General features: G+C 32.5%; 1 protein-coding gene across 1 annotated transcript; it reads left to right on the plus strand.

Moving 5' to 3' along the window:
• The first annotated feature begins 382 nt into the window (after nucleotides 1-382).
• Nucleotides 383-26,639, plus strand: LOC114338797 (pre-mRNA-splicing regulator female-lethal(2)D). The gene is made up of 4 exons (XM_028289412.2): nucleotides 383-548; nucleotides 671-852; nucleotides 998-1,122; nucleotides 20,639-26,639. Exons 1-4 carry the CDS (start codon nucleotides 523-525, stop codon nucleotides 21,302-21,304), a joined length of 999 nt encoding a protein of 332 aa, XP_028145213.1. The 5' UTR covers nucleotides 383-522; the 3' UTR covers nucleotides 21,305-26,639.
• The last annotated feature ends 344 nt before the right edge of the window (nucleotides 26,640-26,983 follow it).

Consider the following 26,983-nt stretch of genomic DNA (forward strand, 5'->3'; position numbering starts at 1 on the left):
AAATTCTTGAAATTGTGAACAGAGATTGTGAATAATTGTGATATCACATATGATATTGCATACGAGCAAAGAATACACACCCAACCATTGGGTACAATGATACGAGGGATGAAAAAAGAATGAGATTTTTATAGGTTGACCTTCTTTAACATTTTGTCGTCTGTTACGGAGGCCATAGTTTTATCCATCAGGAGCCATCAGGTTTATCCATCCCATCCCATTATGCATCACATTTTTGTGATAAGAATTAAGAATCGGCATTTTGATCTCTTATTAAAAAAGAAAGCGTCATTTTCAATAGTTAATAAAAAGTGTCGTAAAAAAAATGCCTAAAAGACAACCACCAATGCGTGTGTGTCATTTTACGAAATGTCAAATGTCATAAGTCAACAGTGTGTCAAGTTTTCATGAAGTGTAGTGCTGAATTTTTACGGATATTTTTTTAGTTTAATGATGTTTTTTTCTCATTTCATGTTACAAATTCGAACGTTTTTATGATCATTTCCTCTAGGTTGTATTTTAATGTTAATTCTCAGCAAACCTGACATGTAAGTAATTTTTAAACACAGGACAAATACCTGTATGTTTGCATTTTAACATGGCCGACTGTATATAAATGGACCCAATTTTATTTATATTTTTAACCTTTTCTAATGGTGGTGGATTTTAGGATGTCCGAATCAGGCGACGTCCCACAGTCCTTAAGTCCCGCAGAAAGGGATAAACCCCCAAGTAGAGTAGTAATAGCAGAGCCGGAGGTGAGTTGCTACAGTATTCAAGAATGGCAGAATAGCTGGCGGCAACAAGACTCCTACATTAATCTTCTAGAAAGGAAGGCGAATCAACAAGAAGGTACTTATCTTCAGTTATTATTCGTTAAAGTGTAATAGTTATTATCGGGCTGTATCTTCATGGTGCAGTGAAGTGAGGTGTACCAAAGCAAAAAGCAAATGTGTTAGTGAGGCGGTAGTTAACGTATAACGTGTGCTCATTGCAGGGGACCTGGCCGATCTTCGACTAGTCAACGAGAGGATCAAAGGGCAGCTCTTTGAATCTCAGCAGAGGGAGAAGAATTTGGTTCGTAGGCTGGCTGCTAAAGAACAGGAGACACAAGACTATGTGGTTAGTACACTAACGATTCACTCTTTAAATTTGTGCAGTGAGTGCTTTCGTTAACGGTACTTACAAAACTTCAGTACTCTAACGATTCACTCTTTAAATTTGTGCAGTGAGTGCTCTCGTTAACGGTACTTACAAAACTTCACAAATCCAGACCTTTGACACTGAAGTGTATTTGCAATAAAATCAACTGAAGTGTTAAAACCTTTTTAGTGATTTAATTCAGTCAGTACAGTTGATTGTCTTTACATAATCTGATTAAAGTGTCTTGGTCTATTAAAAGTTGTTAACTACCCATTAAACAAATAAAAGCTTCTGGTGCTTATGTCAATTTGGTGAAGTGTTTTTTAACTAGAGTGCATTTTAATTTATGGATAAATTCTTGTCTTTGTGAATATGTTATATAAAAATCCACAGTTAGCTGTATACGATTAATCACAAAAAATTAAATAAAATCCTTTATAAAAGGAATGTTTAATTAAAAAATCCCTTTCGGGCTACATCACAAAATGTTTTGGAACTAAATAGTTCATCATCATTGAAATTTTGACTCGACCCATGCGCTGCTGAACCCGTTATATAGTTAATTCATTCCAGGGCCGTTCACTTGCCAGTGAGTGATATATGTCTAGACGTTTTAACAAAATGGCTCCTAGCCAAGTTCCTTCCTCTTCGAGAGGCAGTAAATGTGTTAAGTTTAAAAAATATGTGATCCTTATAGGATTTAAATGCTTGTGCCATCAAAATATAGGTGTGAAACTCTTTAACTATTATAAAGTTGTAGAAAACTTACATGTTTATATAAAATCATGTGTGATGTTTAAAATATTCCTAGATTTTACATAACAGTTTCAAACTGGCATTCAAATAAAAGTTTGAAACTGCCATTCAAATCGGTTGCTATTTAGAGTCCATAATGTGAGGTTCTGCCCCTCAGGACTAGGAACTCACATATTCTGGGGAGTCCTACGTTGCCTGATGTAAAGTCTAGGAATATTTTAAACATCACACATAATTTTTATATAAACTTACGTGCATAGAAATTGGCCCACTTAAAAATTTGGTCATTTTTGATGTCTCATATTTCCTAAACCTGTTGGCCGATTTAAGTGATTTTTTGAACATGTTATAGCCTGATTCTTTAACAATACCACTGTAATAATATTGTTGCTAAACAGGTAAATTTTCATTATATATCGGGTGTACCAATCAAACTGTGTTTTTTCTCAAAGTTTGCATCACCCTGTGGAATAGTCTAGCATCTATAAAATACTGAAATTAAAACCCAACTATAGCATCAGGTTTTCTTAACATTCTGCTTTTTGATTCATTCGTTTATGTTGGATAATAAAAAAGTTAGATACTTTAACAATTAGACATGTTCTTCATCAGTACACAGTGTTTTTAAATAAGTGCCACAAACTTTAACGAATCATTTGCGGACATATGTTTATAAAGCCAACTGTCATTATTTTTTCATGCAGAATTATCCCTTAAAGTTTGTTGCACTTATTTAGAAACACTGTGTATTAATGAAGAACATGTCTAACTTGTTAAAGTACCTAACGAATTTATTATCCAACATAAACGAATGATTCAAAAAACACTATGTTAAGAAAACCTGAGGCTATAGTTGGGTTCTAGTTTCAGTATTTTATAAATGCCAGAATATTCCACAGGGTGATGCGAACTTTGAGAAAAAAACAGTTTGATTGGTACACCCGGTATACAATGAAAATTTACCTGTTTAGCAACAATATTATTACAGTGGTATTGTTAAAGAATCAGGCTATAACATGTTCAAAAAATCACTTAAATTGGCCAACAGGTTTAGGAAATATGAGACTTCAAAAATGACCAAATTTTTAAGTGGGCCGATTTCTATGCACATAAGTTTATAAACATGTAAATTTTTGAAAATTTTCTAGGGTTTTAAGGGTTTTCACCCCTATATTTTAGTGGCTCAAACATGTAAAACCTGTAGGTACAACCATCATGTATTTTTAACCTTGGTCTAATTTTAATATTCACCTTTATTTTTATTTTAATATTCGTATTTATTAGGTTGTTATACTTATTTCACGTTAGCAACACTGATGATGAACTCTTTAATTTGAAAACGTTCTGTGATGTGGCTTGCAAGGGAGTTTTAAATTAAATATACCTTTTATAAAGGATTTTCATTAATTTTTTATGATATATCAAGTAATTGGATTAAATACACTGCAGTGCAAAAAAATCGATCCACTAAAAATTTGGTCATTTTTATGTTTCGAATTTCCTAAACCTGTTATCTGATTTAAGTGATTTTTTACTACTTTTACTATTCATTGACAATATCGCTGTAACAATATTGTTGCTAGACAGTCAAACTATCATTGTATACCGGGTGTACAAATCAAACTGTTTTTTTCTCAAAGTTCGCATCACCCTGTGGATTATTCTAGCATTTATAAAATACTGAAATTAAAACCCAACTACAGTCCATTCACTTTACAAATTCCCAACTGTAAACAAACGCACGTGGAAGCTAAACAGGGCCGTACTGAGGTGTATCATATGTTTTTTAAAAATATTTACTTTTGAAACTAATACCGTAATAATTGCTTGAAAATTAATTGTAAACAAAATTTTGTTCTTTTTAAGGGCAAAGGCGTGTCAAAATTTTTAATGTGTTTTAAATTGTATTAATTTTTTCGATTCCTGAGAAAACTAATAAGTATTTTTGAAAAATTTAAACGCAGAATAAAATATTACCTTATTACCGAGGGTCAAGAGTCCCTTAGAATAAATAAAAAGTTTATTTTTAGTGAAATATTTGCAATTAAAAATCACCCTAAATTTTCTCTTTTATTTTCACCCCTGTAACTTATTAAAATAAACATTATAGAAGTTTTCAGGGACTTTCGGCTCTCAATAATAATGTAATCTTTCATTCTGCCTTTAAATTTTTCAAAAATATTTATTAGTTTTCACAGAACTCGAAAAAAATGAATACATTTAAAACACATTGAACATTTTGACAGGCGAAATTTTGCGCATATCGTCGGCTTACTGCCAAAACCCACTAACTCCATTTTTAAAATTTTGAGAGATCTACTTTTTAAACTTTAATTTGAAATTGAAGATCGACTGAATTTAAAAAAATTATTTAAGAACTGAAAAATATTTTTGTCATATTTTTCAGTTCTTAAATAATTTTTTTAAATTCAGTCGATCTTCAATTTCAAATTAAAGTTTAAAAAGTAGATCTCTCAAAATTTTAAAAATGGAGTTAGTGGGTTTTGGCAGTAAGCCGACGATATGTCCTTAAGAAAATGTGGTATAATAAAATATTTATTAAGTGAGATATACATAACAATGTGAACATTTTCAATAAAGTAGCATCATATTATAAGGTTATGTTATTTATAAGTTATGTTTTTGCTAAGAATGTTTTTTTTTCGATAAAATATTTACTTTTTGGAATATTTGCAAAAAACCGTCTAAAAACCATCCATCCATTTCCGGGCTTATTTTGAACGTGTATTTTTTTGCCAGGACCAAAGCACACATCGGCACAGTATTACCTTTTTCTTTGACATATTAGCTATATGTATGCCAAATTCCATGTCACGACTATAAAACATAAAACTATAAAACACGACCAGTCTTAATTAATGACTCAACAATAACTACTGTAAAGTACATAACATAACACAAAATAATATTATCTTAAAAACCAACACGCTAAAAAATACAATTTGAATTTGCAGATGCAGACTGACAAGTTAGGACCTGTAAAATGAGAAACCGCCTCGTTTAGGGCGATAAATTATATTTAATAGCTTCTTGACGAATGAGTGGACGAATCGTTAACACGTGCGTTTGTTTATGTTGGGAATTTGCTATGTGAATGTGGTGTATAGCCTCAGGTTTTCTTAACATTTTGTCTTTCGATTCATTCACTTATGTTGGATAATAAAAAAGTTAGATACTTTAACAATTGACCATGTTCGTCATCAGTACAGGGTGTTTTCAAAATAAGTGCAACAAACTTTAAGGGGTAATTTTACATTAGAAAATAATGACAATTTGCTTTATAATCATATGTCCGCAAACGCTCCGTTTCCGAGATACAGTATGTTCAATTTTTTTTACAAACTGACGATTTATGAATTGCTTTAAAACCAGTTATATGCAAATTAAATTTGGTGGGTTTTAAAAATTGTATATTTACCTTTGGCGTGTGTACGGATAATATTATCAGTCATAATACCTGTTTGCGCGCCAATGGTGAATATTAAATTCTTAATTGTATGTCAGAAAATGTGCAATAACTTCATTTTAAAACCCACCAAATTTGATTTGCATATCTCAACTGGTTTTAAAGCAATAAATAAATCGTCAGTTTGTAAAGAAAATTGAACATCCCATATCTCAGAAACGAAGCGTTTGCAGACATATGATTATAAAGCAAATTGTCATTATTTTCCACGTAAAATTACTCCTTAAAGTTTCTCGCACTTATTTAGAAACACCCTGTACTGATGACGAACATGGCCAGTTGTTAAAGTACCTAACTTTTTTATTATCCAACATAAGCGAATGAATTGAAAGACAAAATGTTTAGAAAACCTGAGGCTATAGTTGGGTTTTAATTTCAGTATTTTATAAATGCTAGAATAATCCACAGGGTGATGCGAACTTTGAGAAAAAACACAGTTTGATTTGTACACCTGGTATACAATGACAGTTTGACTGTCTAGCAACAATATTATTACAGCGATATTGTCAATGAATAAGGCTATAACGTGGTAAAAAATCACTTAAATTGGACAACAGGTTTAGGAAATTCAAAACATCAAAAATGATCAAATTTTTAGTGTATCGACTTTTTTGCACTGTAGTGTATATCCAGTTTGATTAAAAACCTTAATATAGGACATGAGATATCACAGCCAGTGTTTAATTATGTTTTAGTGACCAATTTATGAGTCCCAAACATCAGCATTTAGCTATACTTGTAATTTTTTCCAGATATTAAATATGAAAGACATTTTGTTTTCAATACATCGGTTCTTAAGGTGCTTTGATAATGGGTGCGTTCGGACGACCACAGCGGCTGGACAGCTGAGCCAGCAGTAGCTGTCAGACGTCACCGCTGGAAGCCAGCCGCTGAGAGATTTACTAAGCTTTCCCTATCACGGCTGGATTCAACCACTCAGCCGATTTCTGCTGACAGCCAGTCGCTATGGTCGTCCGAACGCACCCAATGTGTCAATTAAATAATAACTACTTATTTATTTTGGAATTTATTGTGTGACTTTAATGGTGATAGCCTATGGCCTATAAGGATCTGTGATTGTCCCAAAATTGACTGTGACCTATGATTTTGTACTCGGGAATTACCTAAAACATAAAATTCACAAATGTTTCTATTTAGTATACTAGTAACTATAGTATGAAGTAAAAAAAAAAACAAGTTTTATAAAGAAATGACTGAGGGCAACAGTTTAAAGACAAAATTTCAATTTTTTTGCAACTTTTGTCAGTTTGGCAACCAGAAAAGGGAGCAAATATTAAAATTATAGTGTTTTTTATATCATGCAATAGAATAGAATAGAATACTTTATTGGTATAGCTTTACAGCTGCCATCATAAAGATGGATATACACGTCAGATATACAACACAATATAGTCACAGACACATAATCAAATACCTATACATACACTTAAATTTTAGATTTAACATAATGTACATTGATAAATATGAAAATTATTAATATTAGACAGAACTCATAACAGCAATCTAGTTGCTAAGTATTCTTCTACACTGTAGAATGCATGTTTACATAGTATACTTTTCACAACTCTTTTGAATTTCACCGGATGCAAAGATCTAACTTCATTTGGAAGATGATTATATAGCCTGACCCCCACATAATCTGTGGACTTCTCAAATTTGGATAGTTTGTGACCAACAGTAACAAACTGATTGGCATTCCTAGTTGAGTATGCATGTAAATCAGAATTTCTCTTGAATGAATGTAAATTATGCTTAATATACAATATGGATTTCAAGATATATATGGAAGGCAACGGTAAGATATTGTTATTAATGAAAACTTGCTTACAAGTATGCCCAAAAGGAATATTGAAGATAAGTCTAATAATTCTCTTCTGTTTAATAAACACTGTGTCTGATTTTGTGGAATTACCCCATAACGTAACATTATAAGTAAGGTGACAATAAACCAAAGAATAATATACATTAATGAGAGTTTTAATACTGAGTGTTCTCTTCAACTGTACTAAAGCATAGAATGAACAATTTAGTTTCTTATTAACATATTCAACGTGAACATCCCAACTCATAAACTGGTCCAAGAATACACCTAAAAATTTTATGTTTGGAATATTTACAATTTCAGGAATAGACACAACTGGCATATTTCGTTTGCATCTAAAATGTATATACGATGTTTTATCAATATTCAGTTGTAGCAAGTTTTGTGTACACCATGTTTGGAATAATCTGATAACCCTTGACACTCTATTTTGAAGCTCTACGTATGTATGTGCTGATACAATCACAGATGAGTCATCTGCGTACATTACAATGTGGTCATGAGTAATATGATCGGGTAGGTCATTGACAAAAATAAGAAATAGCAGTGGTCCCAACACAGATCCCTGCGGCACTCCTACATCTACACTGAAGATGTCTGACCTTTCCTTGTTTAATTCAACATAGAATTTCCTCTCCAGAAGATATGAGTTCAATAAATTTAACATGTTACCTCTTATTCCGTGGACATACAATTTGTTAAGGACAAATTCAAATTTAAGACTGTCGAATGCTCTGGAAAGATCAAAGAAGATACCCACTACAAGAAGACCATCATCAAGATGCCTATAGACAGATTCCATAAATACTTCAGTAGCCCCCTCTGTTGATCTTCCGGATCGAAAGCCATGCTGTTCTGAACACAGTGCATTATTTTTGTCCAAAAACTGTATGATCCTAGTGTAGTAAGCTCGTTCAAAAATTTTTGAAATTACATTTAACAAAGAAATAGGTCTATAATTATCAATACAAGTGTGATCGGATTTTTTATATACTGGAACAATTTTACTTAATTTTAGGTTTTCAGGAAATTCACCTGTGTTGTATACTAGGTTAATTAAATATGCCAGCGGTTCTGATATAACATCCTTGATGTGTTTGATCATTCTTGTGTTTAATTCATCATTTCCAAAAGAATGTTTATTTTTAAGACCACAAATAATATCAAGAACTTCATCAGATGTTACTGGAAAATAAACAAAACTGTCTATAGTCCACCTATGTGATAAAGTACAGTTTTGAGGGTTATTGTCAAGCCTATTTTTTAGTGCATTATTTTTGTCATTGAAATGGCATGCAAAATATTGAGCTAAATTTTTATCATCTGATATTAGTTTGTCTTCAATTTTGAGTTTAATTTTATTAGTACTTTGCTTTCTCCCTATAGTTTTATTTACTATACTCCACATAGTTTTTTGTTTATTATTACTACTTATAATTTGAAGATAATTGAATTCCCTTTTCTTTTCAGCAATAAGATTATTGTATTCCTTCTTGGTAGCTTTATACTCATTCCAGATGTTACTATTATTAGAGTTTTTAGCTTCATTAAATAGGTTTTTTAATTGTTTACTCCTAGCATATATGTCATGATCAACCCAACCTTTACTTTTATGCACGTCCTTACCTATTTTACTTTTAAGGGGACAGTTTGAAGTAATAGCAAAGTTTAAAGTATCCATAAATTCGATAAAAGCGTTATTAATATTACTTTCATTGTATACCTCGTAAAAACCAATCCTCATTAAGTCTTGTTTTAGGATGTCTAAATTATTATCATTTAAACACCTAAAACACTGCTGTTTTATATTAGATTCCATCCTATCCTGATTACGACCTACAACAATGTCAAAAATAATGGCAAGATGGTCACCCATATTGGGTTGATTGACTTGACAAGTATGATTCATAGTGATATTATTAGTAGCAATGTAGTCAATTTTTGTTTTTGTTACTTTATTGTTATTCATGAAAATACGTATTGGTATATTTGGGATATTAAGAGACAAACCAAACGATTGAAAAAGATCATCTAATCGAAGTTTTTCATTGCTCTGAATTAAGTAGTTGATATTAAAGTCTCCACAGAGATAAATTTTATCAACACGGTTGTGAAAATGACCTAAAATATTAAAACAATTATTTATAAAAGAATCTAGATTGCTGTTAGGCGTTCTGTACACATTAATGACTAGAAATTTACAGTTACTGATTAAAATAGTCACAGCACAACATTCAAAGCTTTCTTCCTCAGAGAATTTACGGCAATCAACGACTGAGACTGCATACTTGTCTGTCCCAGATTTAGATAAAATAAGAGTTCCACCATGTATTTTATTTTTTCTAGTAAAATGGGTTACTAAAGTGTACCCTGGGATATAAATAAGATTAATATTATCCTCATTACACCAGTGCTCCTGAATACATAGAATGTCAGGTTTTTCAGCATTAGAAAAAAGCTCAAGATTTAAAAGTTTGTTTGTTAAACATTGTACATTAACCGAGATTAACTTCAATTTAAAGTCATTTACTATACGTGAAATAGTTGTATTGCTTGAGGACCCACCTAATGCGACAGCGTCCTCCTCATCTTGAAAAACGAGACTAATGCTCCGCTGGGCCAGATTTCTCGCTTCCATGCATTCTTAATTAAGTCTCGTCTAATGGTCACTTTCATGGATGCATATATGTCAGGTTTTTTGGACTGATGGATTTCGCATTTTACGCCATCTAAATGATTTTCCAGGAACTTTTCTAATTGCTCCGGTTTTGTGTCAGGCTTTAGGCGAGTCACATGTAGGTTGATCATTTGTGGAACAGCCTCAATGTTGCAAGGTGACTCGGTACTTCCAACTAAGAACTTCCTCTTTTTTCTATGAGCTACCTGTGTCCACGCACCGTTGCTTGAAGACTCTGAAAGAACCGGAGCATTATTTTCAGTGTTCAACAGATTATGTAAAACAGTTTGAGTTTTGGCTTCTTGCATTGCGGCACTCATTTGTCTTGATGTAATGTATTTTTTTTCATTTGGCACTTCATTTCCAAAGTTTGTCGATGTTGAGGATCGCGCTAGCGTTCCGTCTGCAGGAATTTTAGTCACTACTAATTCAGTTTGTTTACTATTAGTAAGGTCATTAACATTTTGTAGTTGTTTATCATCTTTACCAGGGGAAGTCCAGTTTTTTCTTTTGTCAACGTTAATTACCTTGAATTCAGGTTCTTTAGTTTTTTGTTTTACTTTTTCTTCAAGGAGCTCGTTAGTTCTTTTTAACAATTGATTATTATCAAATAAAATTTTATATTTTTCCTCTTTTTCACTTAAAATTGTTTTTAGAAAATCAATTTCCAACTGTAGGATATGTGCATTTACCTCTTGAGTATGACTTACTGAGTTTCCTTTGGGATTTTCAGATTGTTCACATGTCTCACATACAATTCTAGTATCACATAACTTTATACATTTCTGCTTTTTTCTTGATGAACAAGATAAATGAAAAATACTTCCACATTTTATGCACACTATAACGTTAGTAGTTTTCTGGCAACATTTGAATGCTTTTTCCTTAAAATTCTCATCATTTACAGAGAGGAGTAATTTCACGTGCGCATCGTTCGGCGCCATCTTGAATATGATGGTGGTAATACTCAAATCTCTGACAACTACTTTGTTAAAATTTCAAAAGGATCAGTCAGATCGTTTTTAATAAATTATGGTCGCTTTATATACTTAAAAAAAGTGATTTTAAGAAAAATATAAACACATTTTTCTCAAAATCACTGACTGATCCTTCTGAAATTCTAACAAAGTACATATTCGTCACAGAACTAAAATAGCATGATACTTACTTTTAATTTTTTTTACCTTTTTCTCTGGTTAAACTGCTGCCATTCAGTAATTTCTTTATAGAACTTACTTTTTTAAGTTCCTAGTATAGGTGCTAAACAGAAATCTTATTAAATATTATGTTTCAGATAATTCCTCAGCACAAAATCATTGTCTCTGTCAATTTACGAACTGTCACAGGAAATGTGCCGTTTTGAATTTATAAGGTGTTGAAAATTAATGAAATTTTTTTGCATACAGTAAAAGTTCTTTATTTGATGGGTATACGTTCTGTAAATATGCCGCGAATATGGAAACCGTGAATATGGAATGGTATTTTATATGGGATTATAGAGGATACGTTCCTAGGTGACGAAATAAAAAAGCAAACAGCTAAAAAAATCAGTTTAATTGAAGTTTTGGCCATACATATTGATTAATTACATATTATCTTCAGCTTTAGACAATCGTTTAAAGAATTTAGTAAACTCTTGCTTGGCAGTTTTTAAAAATTGCTTCAATTCAGACTGATATTCAGCAGTCCCATTAGCCTTTAACCTCTTAAAAATAAGACTTCGTTCCATAAATGGATCAATTTTTATAAAGAAATCACTAAGATTTTTTAAATTAAATGTCATTTTTTTTAGTGCTTCTTGAAGCCTCTTCTTCAACGGGTTGTGAATTTAACATTTCCTCTAAGTCTGGTTCAAGCAATTCCTGGACGTCACTTGATAGTAACTGTTCGAACCCATCTCGTCCTCTCCCACCCGCAATTTCGGCAATGCTTGCAGTTAAAGTTTGAACGCAGATTCTTCCTCATTTCCCTCACTCCGAACAGGCCACAGTTTTTTCCAGCATGATTTCAATGTGTGTGGTTTCAGTTCTTGTAATAATTCTTTTATGTTTACGATCAAGCATTTCTATTTTCACTTTAAGTAATAAAAGTGATTTTTTTCGGATCGAAACCCGTTTTTCATTTTTTTAGTCAACATTATAAATTAAGAAGATATCAACGAATGGAAAAGTAAAATATTAAACACGAAATGCAGCTCTTGCCAAAGCATGGAATCTGTGATTGCCGCAGAACTTATTGCTCTATGTTTTGAGTAATAGTTTATTTTAAGTAAAATTTAATAAAAAATTTTACTTGTAATTAATGGTATACAGCCAGCTAAAGGAAATTCTTCCTTGTGGAGTTTATTTTACTTAAACATTCTCATTGTTTACAGTCTCAAAAACACAGATGACGGCGACAGCAAGTTACCTCAAAGGAACTGCTGATGCTGATAGCTTTTGGAAATTTAATCTAGGTGTAGTTGTAATAAGGTCAATTTAATTTTTTTATTAGTCGATTTGCTGACTCATTGACAGATGGTACCAAATGCTTTTTATTTAGGTATATTATAAAATTCGATCCGCGAATAAAGAAATCTTGGGCCGCGAATATAGGAATTGGGTCGCATTTTTTTAATCCGTGAATAGTGAAAACACGAATAAAGGAAGCGCGAATAAGGAGCTTTTACTGTATTTTAAGAGTGCATTTATTTAGCTAAAAAACATAGAGCTTTATATACCATAAAAGTCACACAATCAATTCCAAAATAAATAGTTTTTTTTTTTAATTGAGACATTATAAAGGCCCCTTAAGGGCATAGGCGCAAAATATCGCCTGTCAAAATGTTCAATGTCTTTTAAATGTATTAATTTTTTTCGTGTCCTGAGAAAACTAATAAATATTTTTGAAAAATTTAAACGCAGAATGAAACATTTCATTATAATCGAGGTCCAAAAGTCTCCTACGTTCAAAAAAAGTTTCTTTTAAATAAGATATTTGAAATTACAGTAGAACCCCGCAAATCCGAACCCCGCTAATCCGAACGTTCGGCAAATCCGAACCAATGGAAAGTGAAAAAAATTTAAAAATTCAAGACAAACACTTAAAAACACGATTATACAGAGTAAAAGCAGAAAATTGAACAATCTAGGATTAATAGGTCTTTGAAATTTAAAATTTCTTAGAAATTAATACGTACTTGATACGTAGTGCTTTTACGTCGGTTCTCTTGTAGTCAACTTGAGTTCAAAAATATTGTCCACACTCTTGCGAGAACGTTTGCAGCCCTAAGAAGCATTCTTAGTGCGATGCCACATGATGCGTTTCCACCGCATCCTGTCAAAACGCATAGTGTGACAGGTCAGTCTGGTTGCGTTGGAAACGGGTGCGTTTCCACCGCATCTGGTCAAAACGTATAATGTGACATCGCACTTAAAGTAGTCGGTCCCTTTCTTCTGAGGCATGGAGGTGTAGCGAATTGACGCAGCAATGTTAAACCATTTACGCATAAACATTTCGTCGACCGGTAACGCAGCAGAGTTCTGCTCCACGTAACGCAGCAGAGCCACACCCAGAGCTTTAGTTTTATGTTTTAGCAATCTGCATGTGACACTCGATATGTCAGGGAAACTTCTTCTCCGCTTTCTTCATCTTCATTAGGGTTGCCTTGAGGCTGAACCAGGTCTACAATGTCTTCATCCATGAATTCTTGGTGGCCATCGTCGTCAGCTTTAATCCATTCTGTAATTGCACAATATTTTTCGTTTTCTCAGCCTGTTGTTGTACGACTTCTAGGAGGTCATCTTGTAATGGAGAGTGGAAAAATGGATCTCCTTCAAATTGTAAATCTAGCCAGTGATTTAGCGACTAAACACTAACAATGATACTGGCTCTGCATCAGTGACGTCTATCTGAGATGGTTGGAAGAGGGAGAGAGTGATACAAGTGCATCAACCCAAAATCAACGACAACGAAAGCTTCGAATTATTAGTTAGGCTCACTTTCGGATAATCCGAACTTTTCGGAATCCGAACAGGCTGTCCCCCCAATTAGTTCGGATTTGCGGGGTTCTACTGTACTTAAAAGTCACACTAAATTTTCTCTTTTTTTTTTTTCACTTCTGTAACTTATTAAAATAAACTATAGAAGTTTTCAGAGACTTTCAGCCCTCGGTAATAACGTAATTTTTCATTTTGCGTTTAAATTTTTCAAAAATACTTACTTATTCGTTTTCTCAAGATTCGAAAAAAATTAATACATTTAAAACACATTGAAAATTTTGACAGGCGACATTTTGTGGCTATACCTTTAATGTACTATTATACAATACTGGTTGTAAGTGTTTTAAAGACTATAATGAAAATAATGATTTGTATATAGACTTTAAAAAATTGTTTACATGTTGAAGTCACAAATGGGTATACTACTTTTATTTATGTTTTATCACAATACTCATCAAAATCTTATAACAAAATTACAATCTAATAAATCGCAAAATGTATAACCATGTATTAATGAAGCTGAAGAATGCAGAAACAGGCTGGAGTCAGCTCGATCTCTATAGCTTTCCTCGTTGTCATATTCCAGTCAAGACACCTGCACACAAGCTGTTTCATATGGAGACTCAAACTGTAGACTATATGGCGTAGAACCTAATACCTTCAACCATATTTCTACACTACTGCAAGGCACTAGATCACCAGTTGTAAACATTTTTTTGACTACCTAGTGACTCCAAAAACATATGATACCCATAAACTAGGTCTATACAGAGTGGCAGCAAGAAGAGAAGGCATGGAACAAATGATAGTTGAAGGCAACATAGCAGGCAAAAGATTCAGAAGAAGATCTCCAATACAATGGTAGAGTTGGTGCAAAATCTCATGAACCTTGAAAATATGCATAACCGAAAAAAGAATGAATCCTAAAAACATTCGACAATTTTAATTTCATACTGAATTGCGCAACAGGGTCCAGTCTGCACTCCATCGTTTTGTTCTAAGATTGACGTCACCAAATGAGTGAGTCATGTTCATGAGATCTTGTAAGTACTCTAGGACCAAAAAAAGGACATGACTCATTCTCCACAGGAGAGAGATACTTAATTGTACAGAAATTACATACCACTACATCCTTATGAAGGAGAAAATATAGAAGAGGATACAAGTTGGTACATGGTATAAGAATTGTAGAATGTGTATCAAGAATAATGGAATATGTACAGAAAGCTAATTAGCTGCAGTATGAACAGTGTATGACAACTTCTAGGAAAAAGATATCTGATGAAGGACTTCCATCAAATGTCAGATCTTTTGGCTTTATCATGAATCTTTATAACTTCATAAACTAATGTAAATTTTAAGTTTGTCATACTTAATTGCTTATTGAAATAAAATCAGTTTTCTTTTCAATTTATACAAAGGTTACCCTTTAACAGTTACTCCTTTTAGGTATTTTATTATTACTAATTATAAAATATCTTCTCTGCTTATCCATAATAAATAAGTTGTTGTCATCACTCTATTTCTGATACTTAAATGATACTTTGTTAAAAACATTATCTATCCACTAATTCTCTGTAACATTGTGAAATATAAGGAAGCACAGCATTAGTTCTATCTAGCTTGTAGTATGGTATGGTTCTGGATCTCAGTTATGTCAGCAATTTTGATACATCATGATAAAAGAATGAGACTAAGAAAAGAATCCTAAACTAATTAATATTATAAAGATAATTTATTTTTCTTTTTTAACACCAGGTACAGTATATCTATTTAAAATTGAATCCAAAGACCCCATTTGCTATAATTATCATTTATAATCAATTGACCTACATTAGCACATGTCTAAAAGCGGAATGAAAAGGTTTTCATACTGTCAATATTTTTTTCTATTTATAGTTTTCCTTCTTTATTTTTGGACTTTGCTGACAAAAAAACTTTCCAAAATGTGGACATTTTTTGCTACAGATAGAAATATGTGGGCCATATTTAATGGGAATTTATTTATTATTGTCTTACACATGAGGTAGATATTTGATTATTAGTAATAATACAATATTTGTAAGGTTTGATGGATCAAAGGGTAACTGGGTCAATACTAGCTTGGATTTTTAAGGGATAATCACTATTTTAATTTTACCTATATGGAAATTATTTATAACAAACTACTTTTAACATGATTGATTTAACAGCACATATTTTGATCATTCTTGAATTCTGAGGATTATGAGTGAATTGAAATGAACACATTTAGGGATATTCGCAGTGTGCAAGTACTTGGAAGGGAATTGAGAAACGATCGTGCGCGAATAGCGGAGAAATATTGCAACTTTTTTAAATAAAAATAATTCATATTGTCAATTGAAATTGTCAAATTGACGAACATTTCATATCTACTGTCATTTAAGAAGAAAAATTATATGTTGCTCCACAATATTGATATGATATGCAATTATTATATAAAGGTAAATTTAATTAATTGTATTTTGCTTTCAGTACTGCATTTTAATAACTAATTTTATTTACTACATACAATTGTTTACGTTTTAATAACATAACCTGAATCTTATTTTTTCTTCTTATTATTTTTCTGGACTATGGCCTTGACAATTATCCAGTAACCAGGACTAATATAATTGGCCAATATAATTAAAAGTGCAAATAAAGTTGCAGAGCGTAGAAATAGGTGTCGCTTTGCCGAACTTGCACGGTCCCAATAATAGTGTTGTTATGTAGTACTTAAAGTTCATGTTTTCGTTAATTTCAGTTAATATTTTAACACCACATTGCATTACACTGAATACCTTACACTGAAGTAAACAGAATCACATCTTTAAATTTTTAATTGAATTATAACAGAACACAACCAAATGAATAATATGTTTTTCCAATTTTAATAAAATTTCAAATTATGTGGTAGCTATTATAGTATAGTGTTATAGTTTAAGCCCCATCTGTGCACCAGGTATAACCTGGAGACTAGGTTGGGTATTTTCTCCACCCCATCACTCTTGCAAGCAGATATCCTCCTAGAAAGGTACCTACTTTAGCTATTTATCTGAGTACCTTATGGTCAGAAGTCATCCATATGAGTATTCATACAATTTCCATGTGGCATCCCTAATTTGCTTATATTGGATCCCTTGCTCAGGTTTTCTTTCAGTCTACAATATCCCATTGTCATCTTCCTCTTATAACTATATGCAGAGGAGGACTGTAATAGTGCTTTCATAGCTGGTGTTGGTGTACACCTCAGCGTCTGTGTCAATTCCAAGGCTTACTTGATTATGTCTTTGTACCTTGCTTAACATGAGAAAGGCATTTTTTTGCTGCATCTTTGACCGTCATAGCACTGATGCTTATATTATCGTTGGTTTTACCACCATTTTATAAATCCAGTATAACATGTCCAGTTTTAAACCCCAGGATAATAAAAAAAAAATTAATAAAACTTTATATATTATCATTTTACATTTGAAGTGTATACTTCAATCGTAAGTTTTTATCAAAACAAAAGGTTTTTAACTGTTTCAGCTCCACTTTAATATTTCCAACATCAGCTCCTCTGCCGGCAGAAATAAATGTGTTTGAATATTTACGTATGCTTATGCATTCATGGCACTAATCTATTATTACATTATCTATTACATATATATATTTGGACGTGCATAAGTGTCACAGGAGGGTTAACTAAATGTATTACACAGAAATTCGGGTTATAGCTGATTAGACTAGAGTGGGTAAAAGATTCCATAGTGTTCTATCTATATGATTTCATTCATAAACAACAACTTTATGGCATTTCTAATAATTAATTTTAATATTTCCATATATTTTTTTCTCTAGACAAGAATTATCCAAAAATTGCACATTATTTAAAAAACAACAAACAACTGATTTGATTTTTATTTCATGATCCATATTGATTTACAATTATTTCTTTCAATATTTGATATCTAGAGCTGAGAACCCAGTTTCAGAAGGTCGTACACAAATATGGTTATGGTAGCTATTATAGTAGAAGGTATTAGTAAAGTTTTACAAATAATTATAAGCTACATGGTGAGTCAATTTGTAAAAATATATTGATTAATGTTATATCTTTTTCATAACCATTAAATTGTAGAATGTTATGAGTATTAATATTGTTAGTTAATAATTTTGTTTATACACTCACTGAAAATCTGACATATAATGGCTAACTGAATCTCTTTTTTTCTTAATTTTGAAAAAAAAAATAAACATGAGATTAGAGTTTTGTAGATTTGTTAATTGTTATTGTTAAGTATTTTTACTGTGGTATTTATTTTTGAAATTTTTTTATAAAGAATGTAACAAGTTTGTCGTTTTGAAAATCTGTATTACACTGTACCAGATGTGCATGATATTAACATGAAATTTCACCAATAAACCAAGCAAATGCTCAAAATTGCTGCCAAAATATCTGTGATATCTGTAGCGGACCATATACTGTACCATCCTCTCCCTTAGTTGTTGGCTGTGGTTTCTGGGCTTTTGGGTAAGTTAAATACTTGGGTTATAGTAAGAAACATACTAGTCTACACATGAAGAAGCTACATAATATACCTAATTGTTGCGAATACTTGAAATATTCTTTATTTACTTACATAAAGAAAAAAACATTTTTCAAAAAAGGTACCATAGTAAGAAACTTAATACTTATTGTTGTTCTGAAGCTATTTCCTTGTGGCATTTTTATAATCAACTATTTTCAATGGGAAATAAGCCACAATTTTACCAAAAAAATGATTTTATTAACGTTTCGAAGCCCAAATCGGGTTTCGTTGTCAAAATACAAAATACTACTAAAATAAACAAAAATGTTGTTGCTAAGTAAAAAAATTCTTCTAATAATTTATTTAATCTGACTCATTTATATTGGCAATTCAGACGTATATTATACATTTTAAAGTAGACGACTTTAAAATGATATATCGCCAATATTTATGAGTTGCGTTCCCGGGACGACTTTACTAAAAGATAGTTCATTCGATTACATGAAAGCATAGCATGTGATCTGTCTTTAAAAAGACAACCAAATGCAACGATGACAGTAAAATTCCCTCGTGATTTACTATGGAATCTCTAACGCGAGAATTTTACTGTCATCGTTGCATTTGGTTGTCTTTTTAAGGACAGATCACATGCTATGATATTTTTGTGACGGATATTCTTGAGTTGGGATTGATTTCATGTAATCGAATGAACTATCTTTTAGTAAAGTCGTCCCAGGAACGCAACTCATAAATATTGGCGATATCATTTTAAAGTCTTCTACTTTAAAATGTATAATATACGTCTGAATTGCCAATATAAATGAGTCAGATTAAATAAATTATTAGAAGAATTTTTTACTTAGCAACAACATTTTTGTTTATTTTAGTAATATTTTGTATTTTGACAACGAAACCCGATTTGTGCTTCGAAACGTTAATAAAATCATTTTTTTGGTAAAATTGTGGCTTATTTACCATTGAAAATAGTTGATTAATACTTATTTCAGCAAAAAAACAAAACCTCTGAATCAGATCAGTGATAAAAAATGAGATATTTGATTTTTTAAGCTGGTATAATTTAAGAATAATCATATAATTATAACAACTAAATATATTTAGCTTAAGCATATTATTTAATTAAACTTAGAATTTTGATTTTGAACTAAGCTTTGGTACACCACACATATTAAGATTTTCATCAACACGTGGTATCTACATAGTTAGGTTCTCTACGTATGTATGATACTTTTGTTTATGTATGTGTATTTTTCATAACTTATTCCACATTCAGAATCAATTTTATAAAAATAAGTAATCCGATTGACAGACATCGAGACAAAGAAGAAGAATCGTGTCTGATCTACTTTAGTGTTAGATCTCTCCTATCTAATCATCAGAAAATTATGACAGAAACGGAAGGTACTGTATTTCTTCTAATTCCTTTTTATTTAACTAATATATAACATTTAATTTTTTAGGATAATTAAGTGATGTAACATATTATTCGTTGGGAAGCAAATTATATATAGCAGAATATTACTAATAGGTCACTTGAACAACACATGTCGCTGGTTGACAATAATTACGCTGCGCCTCCATAGGCGCCGCGTAAGGGGTTGGTTTGTTATAATTTCCCCCCTGGTATCGAACTTGTTAGAGGATTGGCCAGCAGAAGTTAAAATTTTCTTCCTTGGTTATCCTCGTCTTTGTCTTGATACTACAGCCGTTGTAGTTTCAAGAATCAATAAAGGTAGCATTTGTAGGGGCAGATACATGAAACACACTAAGGCAGTAACCACTCCACTCCACAAACTTCGTAACTCACAGACGATACCACTCGTTTTATTCTATAGGGTCTATCTCTCTTCAGGTAGAATTTAATTGTCTGACGTTTCGACCTATTACTGGAAACATTTGTTTTGGCCCATACTAAGTTCTTTGAATGGACTGGGTTCCTTCAAATGTCGATCAGCATATTTCTTTTGTCTATCTTGAACGTTGTCATGCTTCATCTTCGAGTCATACCATGTTTCAGCCATGCGTTTTAGGTAGAGTACTCCTTATAGCATATCTTATTGTTCTCAACCTTCAGTAGACATGTTAAAATCTATCTATCCAAATTAAAAAGAACAAAGCTTGTTGTGCAGTTCTAAATAATTAATCACAATGCTTTGTCGCATTTCTTATCAAAGTAATTATTTTAGTAATATATTATATTCTTTTTTTTTTCTTTAGTGTCAATTAAACGAGTTGAAGAGTTCCCAAGTTCCCACCACCTCATCTTTACGGACGGTCCTATTGGATCCAGCAGTTAACAGCATCCTCCACCATCTCCAATCAGAACTACAAGCAACTCATTTGAAGCTGGAAGACACCCAGAACGAGCTATCAGCATGGAAGTTCACTCCAGACTCCAACACCGGCAAACGTCTAATGGCCAAATGCCGACTCCTCTACCAGGAGAACGAGGAACTCGGAAAAATCACCAGCTCCGGACGAATAGCGAAACTCGAAAGTGACTTAGCCTTACAAAAAAGTTTTTCGGAGGAAGTGAGAAAGAGTCAGAACGAATTGGACTCATTTTTGGCGGACTTAGACGAAGACGTCGAGGGTATGCAAAGTACTATTCTCTTTTTGCAGCAAGAACTAAAAAAATCTAAAGAGACTATCCAAGTATTGCAAAAAGAGAATATTACTCTGAAACAGGGCTCGAACGGGAGAGCGAACGGTGACACTAGTGTGTGCGAACGGGAACAGACAGACTCAGAAAGCGAAATGGAGCGGACACGTGGTGTTAAAAGGATTAGGAGGTCATCGGTATTAAGTATCGATTATAACGAAGACGACACGCTTGTTATTAATACTAACGGTGATGCCGCTATTTCGTCCGATCCGGAGTAACATAAACGCGATCTTTATACAATTCGGCTAAAAAGCACATTACACTTTGTTGAAATTAAATCTGTTACATTAAAACAGACATTAAATTCGCTCCGTGCATGACTGACGCGACACCTAGCGCCTTCACCTGACATTTTTGGAGATCACAATTTGAGGTTATAGACTAAGAGCCGCTATAGGTGAAATTTCTTAATCATTTTAGGCACGACGGGACCCTATAACTTAAATAGTAGAACCTAAAAGAAAACGTTTGAGCACTGTGCCGTCACTTTTCAGTGGCACATGCGTCTACAGTGGTGCATCAAACTTTCCACTTATGGACGGGATACATAAATTAAAAAATACCCCCTTCATTACCAGAATTTAATTTTTTTCATTTTTTTTAAGTTCTATGTGATTAAGACATAAGATTCATCGTAATATTAACCCACCACCCCCTTCTCCCTGCCCCCACCATCAAAAACTTTATTTTTCGATTTTTTTTTTTGGTGGGATGCAATCAATTTTAATATTTCAAAAAATTCACACGCATATTTAAGGCTTTTATAAAACACGTCTATTTTTTATAGACCTGTAGGTGGAGTGTACATAACCTCAACAAATTTTTTTTGGAAAAAAGTATATAACTTTTTTTTGGGGATAGCTGCAGATCTAATTTTTTCTTAGTCTTGTGTATTTTATCAAACACTATATTTCTAATTTTTTTCAGATTTTTCTGTAACGCTGGTCACCTTCAAAAATCCAAAAAACTGTTTTTTAAGAGAGTTTGGGGGGGGTTTGAACGTGTTTTTCTGATTTTTAAATATTCTAAAGGACTTAGTTACTTCAAGTTATATATAACCTATAAAAACAAAATTGATTTGATATATTATGAAGTTTATAAAATAGGGAAAATCCCCCAAAACCCCCAAAAAACAGTTTTTCGGATTTCGGAGCCTTACGGAAAAGTCTGAAAAAAATTAAAAATATAGTGTTTGATAAAACACACAAGATTAAGAAGAAATTAGACCTGCAGCTATTCCTCAAAAAAAGTTAGACGCTTTTTTGAAAAAAAATTTCTTTTAATTTTTTGAAGTTATGTACACTCTACCTATGTGTCTATAAAAAATAGGCATGTTTTATAAGAGCCTCAGCTATGCGTGTGAATTTTTTGAAATTTTAAAATTGATTGCATCCCACCAAAAAAAAAATAAAAACGAAAAATGAAGTTTTTGATGGTGGGGGCAGGGGGAAAGGGGTGGTGGGTTAAAATTACGCTGAATTCTATGTGTTAATCACATAGAACTAAAAAACAGTGTTCAAACGTTTTCTTTTAGGTTCTACTATTTAAGTTATAGGGTCCCATCGTGCCTAAAATAATTAAGAAATTTCACCTATAGCGGCTCTTAGTCTATTAAGGATAATAAATACATCTTATGAAGTTGCAAATTATTAATAATTAGTTTTTTAACGATACTTTTCCAATTTATGTATAAAATGGAAGTAGTATGTATTTAGAATTGGGTTAGTAAAAATTCATCACAATTTTGAAACCCCAATTCAATCCCAAACGGAACAGGAAGGGAAAAATCTATCCTCGTTTTTAAACTAGGAGGAGTAATTCAAATTTGCCGCGTTGTAATGCTTGTTTGTAATTGGTACAACCGCAGGCAAGTTTATTCCACTAAATTATGAAATTTTGACACTGAAAATTTATGAAATTTTGTCACTATTCACATTTAAAATTCGTAGGTTAATTAAGTTATATCGGCGATTTTTTGTGTTTTCTGAGTTATTCCTTTAATTTTTAGATTTTTAGTCTGCATGCAAATAAAAAAAAACTTGTTTTTAGAGCTCTTTAGCGAATTGTTATTAATCTTATAATTGTCTTATACCTACCTACTGATTACTAGATTATTGTCAAAGGCCGACTTGGTCAACCAGAAAAGAAGATGAATCGAGTGATTTTTATGGTGACATTATTTGGTTTGAATGTATCTTTTGAGCTTATTCCTCCTAGTTTAAATCTTTTCTCCAATTTATTTGTCATTATTGGAGATCTATAGAAATTACTCTTAATATTCTGGATATTATTAGCACAATTAAATACTTACGCAACATTTATTTACCATTTTTGATCAAATTTGATCGCTGCTCACTGGCATCGTTTCAGGGTACCCCACCATTGTCACGCACGGAGCGAATAGAAATATTGTAAAATAATTGATGATATTTATACTGATTCAAAAATTTATCTAAGTTATAAAAAGAAAATAAACACATAGAATGTTATACATTTTGTTTCTAAAGACGATTGTCCACAGGGAGACTAAAGGGCCCCATTCACGTTGAGATCGATATCGATACGGCGATACCTTCTGATGCAGCGATACTGAGACAGCCAAATACACTGTGAGATTTGTATCGAGATACTGATACGACATGTATCAATACCGATCTCGGCGTTAATGAGACCCTTTAAAATCTCTTGAGATTTTTGTTTCATGAGAAATTTATTTCTGATATCAAAAATTAATACCCATTTTTAATTTCGTTGTAACACGAAACTACAGCCGCATCATTATTCCAGTTCAATCAGAGAGTGCAGCAAGCACCTCTACCGGTTTCGAAACTTATTAGTCTCTCATCAGGAGGCACATATGCTGCTTTCTCTGACCCAACTAGGACAAACCCCGGCGTGCAGTCTGCAGTCACGGATTGCAACGAACGAAATGGCAGGCATGCCCTAGCGGCAACTACTAGCAAAAGACTAAGTTTTCAATCTAATAGCACATAAAACAACACCAAAAGATGTTACTCTACATCCTACCAGACTGAAAACAATGGGAACCTTCTCTGGTAACACCTCCGAGGCTTCTACAATTTGCAAGCCATAACGGATGCTAAGTAACATTGCTTTCAGTCTGGCAGGATGTAGAGTATCATTTTTTGGTGTTGTTTTATGTGCTATTAGATTGAAAACTTAGTCTATTTCAGATATGTTTCCACACAACATGAGATGTTTCTCTGATCTGAGCTTTTGCGAATCGAGAGTTTACTCTTGCATGAGACAAGGGTTCTCTGACAGCACTCTTAAATTATTGTGAGTTGTAAAGTGATTTTCAAGATGGGCAACTAATAAAGATGAAGAAAAGCTGTCTTCTATTACCTTCTAAAAGAAACTATTACCTTACCGTTAAGTTTTTTAATAGAAATAGAAGGACTCATCGATATTGGGTGAGGGATTGGTTAAAAGAAGATCATGGAAACATTGGAAGAACTGGAACGGAAAGATGCAGAATGTTATAAAAACTTTATTAGAATGTCCGACGTTGATTTTCAATATTGGTGAATAAAATAAAGTTGGAATTCCAATTTGCAGCCCCACAAATTGGAATAAGATTCATACAACTTTATTAACAGTTAACATTACATTCTTTCTTTTAACACCCCTTTAATCAATCGGTTTACTCATTTTTTTAATTTTTATCTCACGACACAACAGTTTGACTTAAGTGCAGCATGTGGAATCATCATTGAATGAATCAGAGCGAATCAGGTTCATTCAGGCCTATTATGTAACTACAAATCAATAAAAATGAGTCAAATCGAATAGAGGTCAGCAAATCGGATCGGAATTTTGCAGGAATTGGTATTCTGTAACTCATATCGACCTCTACTATCGGAACGTTGGGTAGAAATTGATTTCGACTATACAAGTCCTGTCGAGATCATATTTCGACATTGTAATTGGTCTTTACGCTTGCGCATTGGCATTATTATTGTTGTTTTGACGTTTATTTGTTAAACTAATTAGCGATTTTAGTCTGTGTTGTTACTTATTTAGATAATTGTATATTTAATTTGGTACACGACAATTAGACCGAACTCATTAGACCGAAAAGCACTTTACCGAAACCTCACTAGACCTAACTGCATTAGACCGAAATGGTAAATAAATTTAAAAAGTTTGCAGTAAAGTATGCTAATATTTTGTATATCTGTCTTTTTGTTTATTGTATTTTTTTGTATTATTTTATATATAGACTGTGTAAATTGTTACTCTGTACAGTCTGATATGAAATAATTTTCATCCGTTAAACAAATTAGTGACGGTAAAAATAAATTAAGGGTAGAGTGACGTGAACACCATTTTAACTGTTTATAATAACCATCCAAATAACATTTAGTTGTAATTACATTAGTCTTATCTCTTTTACTGCGACAAGTAAAAAGAACTGCTTTTCGGTCTTCTGCTGTTCGGTCTAGTGAGGTTTCGGTAAAGTGCTTTTCGGTCTAATGGGTTTGGTCTACTGCTTTCGGTCTCTTTACAGTAAACCATTTAATTTTATATACCAATAATTTAATTGTAAAGCATCCAGGTTAATAGGAATCATTAAACATTTTAAGAATTGTTAGTCCAATTAATTTACTGGTAGAATGCGTAGATTTGAACGTATCTAGTGTGCTTCAGACGAAAAACCAAAATTTTTCTTAGGGATAAAACTTACTTTTACCGTGCAATAATATTTTATGTTCAGAGATAAAGTCTACTATCTAATTTAAATGCACAGCAGATGTTTTTTCTTCGGTGTTCGTGTTCCCATCGGTGTTTCACTTGCCATTTTTTATTCTTGTTGTGTTGAATTTGTCAAACTTAAACAAAACCATCCAAAATAAACCACAATTTCTTCTTTTTTGATGAATTCTTCGCACAGAACACTTATTTCACTTTGCAGTGCGGTGTTGCCACCTCCTGAGCGCGTCAACTAGAAGTTAGCGTTTTCGATTTACACGGATTACGATGTGAATTACGGAATGCCAATCCAAAAACGAAAACATCTGTTCGATTTGTTAAAAGTTACCGAATAGGGCTGATTAGATAGGAAGAGGGGAAGCAGTGTTGCCATGTATAGGATGTATGTCTAATACAAAACTAAACCGTCTGTATCATATTGTCAAAGTGTATTGTGCTTGCAAGCGGGAAACTAAATGTATGTAACTTCTTTCGGTGGATGAGTTGTAGTAGTACTGTTATACGAACTTTTGCCGTCACAAAACGGAAGGAGACTAATTATTATTATTGAGACATTGATAATTTAAAAACTTGTAAAATAGGACTCAGAAGTTTGAAAAATTGTTATGACAAACACAATTCTGATTGTTTATCAAAGGCTGGTAACTAAACAAAGCAAAATCTTCTACTCCTAAATAAATATTTTTTTATTACGTTGGTTGACGAGATCTATATTAGTTTGCTTTGTTTATTTTCTGCTTTTTTACTTTATATAAAACAAGATTGAAAATTTAGATTTTTTTAAGTTGTTGAAACATGATAATTAAATTGACAATTTTATTTTTATGTGTTTTATTCATTGATTTTATCAGGGGCGTGCGGTCCATGGGAGCAAGGGAAGCATTGCTTCCCTTGGTTTCCGTAGGTAATATCGTACCAACTGAGTAACTGAGATTATTTAAAAAAAAAAATTGAACAAACACATAAGCAGAAGCAGGATTTTAAGTTGCATACGAGAATATTTAATTATGTAATACAAGCAGTAAGTAATAAGCAAAGACAAAAGTATTTACCCTATTTTTGTTATACAGTAAAAATAACAAAGCAATGAAATACTCTAAAAGCAGCACTGCATGCTTCATTTCTAGCTTTCGTTCCGTACGCGGACCCATAGGCCATGATCG

This window comes from Diabrotica virgifera, chromosome 6 (genome assembly GCF_917563875.1).
Source record: "Diabrotica virgifera virgifera chromosome 6, PGI_DIABVI_V3a".
Taxonomy (NCBI): Eukaryota; Metazoa; Arthropoda; class Insecta; order Coleoptera; family Chrysomelidae; genus Diabrotica; species Diabrotica virgifera.

Coding starts and splice junctions, on each gene's coding strand:
- LOC114338797 (XM_028289412.2), top strand. CDS start 523: ATGTTAATTCTCAGCAAACCTGACAT. Junction 549..670: donor ATTCTCAGCAAACCTGACAT/GTAAGTAATTTT, acceptor GGTGGATTTTAG/GATGTCCGAATCAGGCGACG. Junction 1,123..20,638: donor AGGAGACACAAGACTATGTG/GTTAGTACACTA, acceptor TTTTTTCTTTAG/TGTCAATTAAACGAGTTGAA.